Source organism: Bison bison, unplaced genomic scaffold (genome assembly GCF_000754665.1).
Source record: "Bison bison bison isolate TAMUID 2011002044 unplaced genomic scaffold, Bison_UMD1.0 scf7180017864503, whole genome shotgun sequence".
Classification (NCBI taxonomy): Eukaryota; Metazoa; Chordata; class Mammalia; order Artiodactyla; family Bovidae; genus Bison; species Bison bison.
The window spans coordinates 1,429,935-1,432,650 of NW_011495061.1; the positions used below are offsets into that span (position 1 = coordinate 1,429,935).

At 60.2% G+C, this 2,716-nt stretch overlaps 1 protein-coding gene across 1 annotated transcript in view; it reads left to right on the forward strand.

Annotated features, from left to right (window-relative positions):
* The window catches only part of PTPRN2 (protein tyrosine phosphatase, receptor type, N polypeptide 2), a 373,453-nt gene extending 372,020 nt beyond the window's left edge, over nt 1-1,433 (forward strand). Inside the window, 1 exon segment of the mRNA XM_010829352.1 lies at nt 1,362-1,433. Coding sequence (XP_010827654.1) covers nt 1,362-1,433 — 72 coding nt within the window.
* Nucleotides 1,434-2,716: the final 1,283 nt, after the last annotated feature.

Genomic DNA, 2,716 nt, shown 5'->3' on the forward strand with positions numbered 1-2,716 from the left:
GGGGCCTGGCAGTCCGGGTGGCAGCGGGCCTGAGCCCAGGCCTCGAGGGGAGGAGAGGTCCGTCCAGGTGGGCACACGGGGTGGGGAGGTGCAGGTGGACGGGCCTCCTGCTGACCCTGCATGTGGGCCTGGAGGCTTGTTCCCCAGGAGAGCCCACTGTGCTTCTGGAGGCTCATGGCCGCCAGCAGAGGCTCTGAGCTAGAACCTGGCAGGTCATCCCTGGGGGCTCCGACGGTAAAAAATCTGCCTGCAGTGCAGGAGACCCGGCTTTGATTCCTGGATCAGGAAGATCCCCTGGAGAAGGGAATGTTCACCCACTCCAGTATCCTTGCCTGGAGAATCCCGTGGACAGAGGAGCCTGGCGGGCTCCCATCCCTGAAGTCACAAAGACACAACTGAGCGGCTGAGCACAGAACAGCACATACGCGTCTGTTCTGTGCCAGTCACTCAGAGTGGAAATGTGTCAGTCTTTCTGGCACTGGACTCGTCTATCGATGACTGGAGTTTTCAAGTATCTAAACCATTGATAGGGCTCTCCTCCATCAAAAATCCCTATCTGCTGTTAAGGGAGTGTTTGCATAGTTTATTCTTTTGTGATTTCTTTGGTGTGATGGGGAAGTACTGGGTACACTGCTCCGAGTGTTTCATGCCGAGCTGGGAGCAGGTTGTGGACCCGGGAAAGCTGCCGGACAGGTGGGCTTGTCCTCTGTCTGCCAAGCCCCCATTTCTGGAGGAGCAGACGGTCCCGACGCCCGGTACTCACCCCTAGTGTATAGTCAGCAGCCCTGCGGGTTCCGCGGGCACGAGAAGCGTGCCCCGTCCTGGGAGCACTGGTGTCCGTGGGCACACGTATGCCTAAGCTGGCACGGTTGAGGGTGAGACGAGGTTTCTTGGCAAACAGAAGTGAGTCGGATTGAGCCGGGTGGTGGGTGGATTTTCAAAGAGCGCGAGTACGACCCTTTCCATTCTGAGGCCAGGGAACCCCGAGGTGTCATGACTGTGACCGTTTCCGGTGAGTCTCAGAAGGACGGGAGGCTGCGCCCAGCCCCGCCCCTGGGGGCCATGCTGGGGCTGGAGTCAGAAGGGGCTGGGGGAGGGGGCGCACGGAGCCTGCGGCAGCTGCTGTCACACTCACACGTCCACCCCAGCTTCTCCAGTGACAGAAGCGGAGATGAACACGAGACATGCAGCCCGTCTGCTCCGGGTCTCCTCCCGCAAACCCGCACCCTGCCCACCTCCCACGGAAGTCTGCAGCTCTTCCCTGTCCTCCGTAAACAGCTTCTCCCTGCAGGATGGCACGCGGGAGCCCACGGCTGGAGCAGAAGGGGCCCTGCTCATGTCTCCCTCCTCTGTCCCTCCAGGAGCAGTTCGAGTTTGCCCTGACGGCCGTGGCCGAGGAGGTGAACGCCATCCTCAAGGCCTTTCCCCAGTGAGGCCGGAGGCGCCCACGACCGGGGGCCCCGTCAGCGACCACGACGTCGTGACCGTGCCTCTGCTGCAACCGCCTAGAGCTCTAGTCCTCAGGAGTCTACAGTCAGTGCAGCTTAGCAGTTACGTGTGTGTGTTCAGCCAAATAATGATAAAGGGAGATCTATGGGCAGATGAAATGATGGGGGCAATCAGTCCTTCTATTTTCGATTTCTTGGAAAAAACTTTATTTTTCCTTAAAACACATATCCATGTTCTTAATTGCCAATCATGTCATACGGACGGCACCATCAGTGTGGTCCCCAGAAGAGGGCTGGTTTGTGACTTGTCCCTCTCTGGAGGGTCAGCCACGCAGGGCGGGGCCCAGAGGGGCCAGCGGGCCACCTCAGTAGAAGACACTCTTGACCTTTGTCCTTACGACTGTGAACCACCGGGAGAAACCGCAGGCTTCTTCAGGAGTTAGGCGGACGTGACGGGGACATTCTGCAGCTTTGGGGTAGATCATAAAACACAACCGTGCCAGCTCCTCATCCGATCTGGGCTGCTGCACACCCTCCCCCAAGCACTGTTGGGGGACAGTGACAGCCCCGCCCAAACTTCCACTCCCCCAGGACAGCCAGGGGCCCCGGGGGCAAACGCTTTCCCACCCAGAGTGCCTCCTTCCAGGCCAGTAGACAGGGACACTTGGCAAGGCCCTGGCGGAGCCCCAACCTCCAGACACGGCTTTTAGCTACAAACAGGGGTTTACACGCGTGTGCTGTCACTTCAGCCGTGTCTGACTCTTTGCAATCCCGTGGACTGTAGCCCGCCAGGCTCCTCTGTCCACGGGCTTGCCCAGGCGAGAATACTGGACTTCACCCAGATGCCGCTCAAGGCTTCCCTGAGGGGTAATGAGAATGGGGCCAGGCCTGTGTGGTCCCCTCCCCAGGAAGGCTCAGGCCCTGCTGGCGTCCCGAGAGGACCGGGAATGCCCTCACCATGGGGGAAGTGCAGGGAGGCCCGCTGTTTTTTGCTTCTTGCCAGCATGGGATCCAGGCATCTGGGACGCAGCGGTGGCCAGGCCCCTCCCGGGGCTCAGGCTCCTGGCCTCTCAGGCAGATCCCCATCTGATGTCACACAGACACGCGTCTAGCGATCCTTCAGATTTGCCAAAATAGCACCTGGGCGCCCCCACCCCAAAACAGAGGAATGCGCTTCACTGGACTGAGGACAGTTCGACGCCGAGGGGGCTGTGCGGGCTGCTCTGTGTGTCGCTGGCCTCGCTTTAGGGAGTAGACGCTCCAGCGGC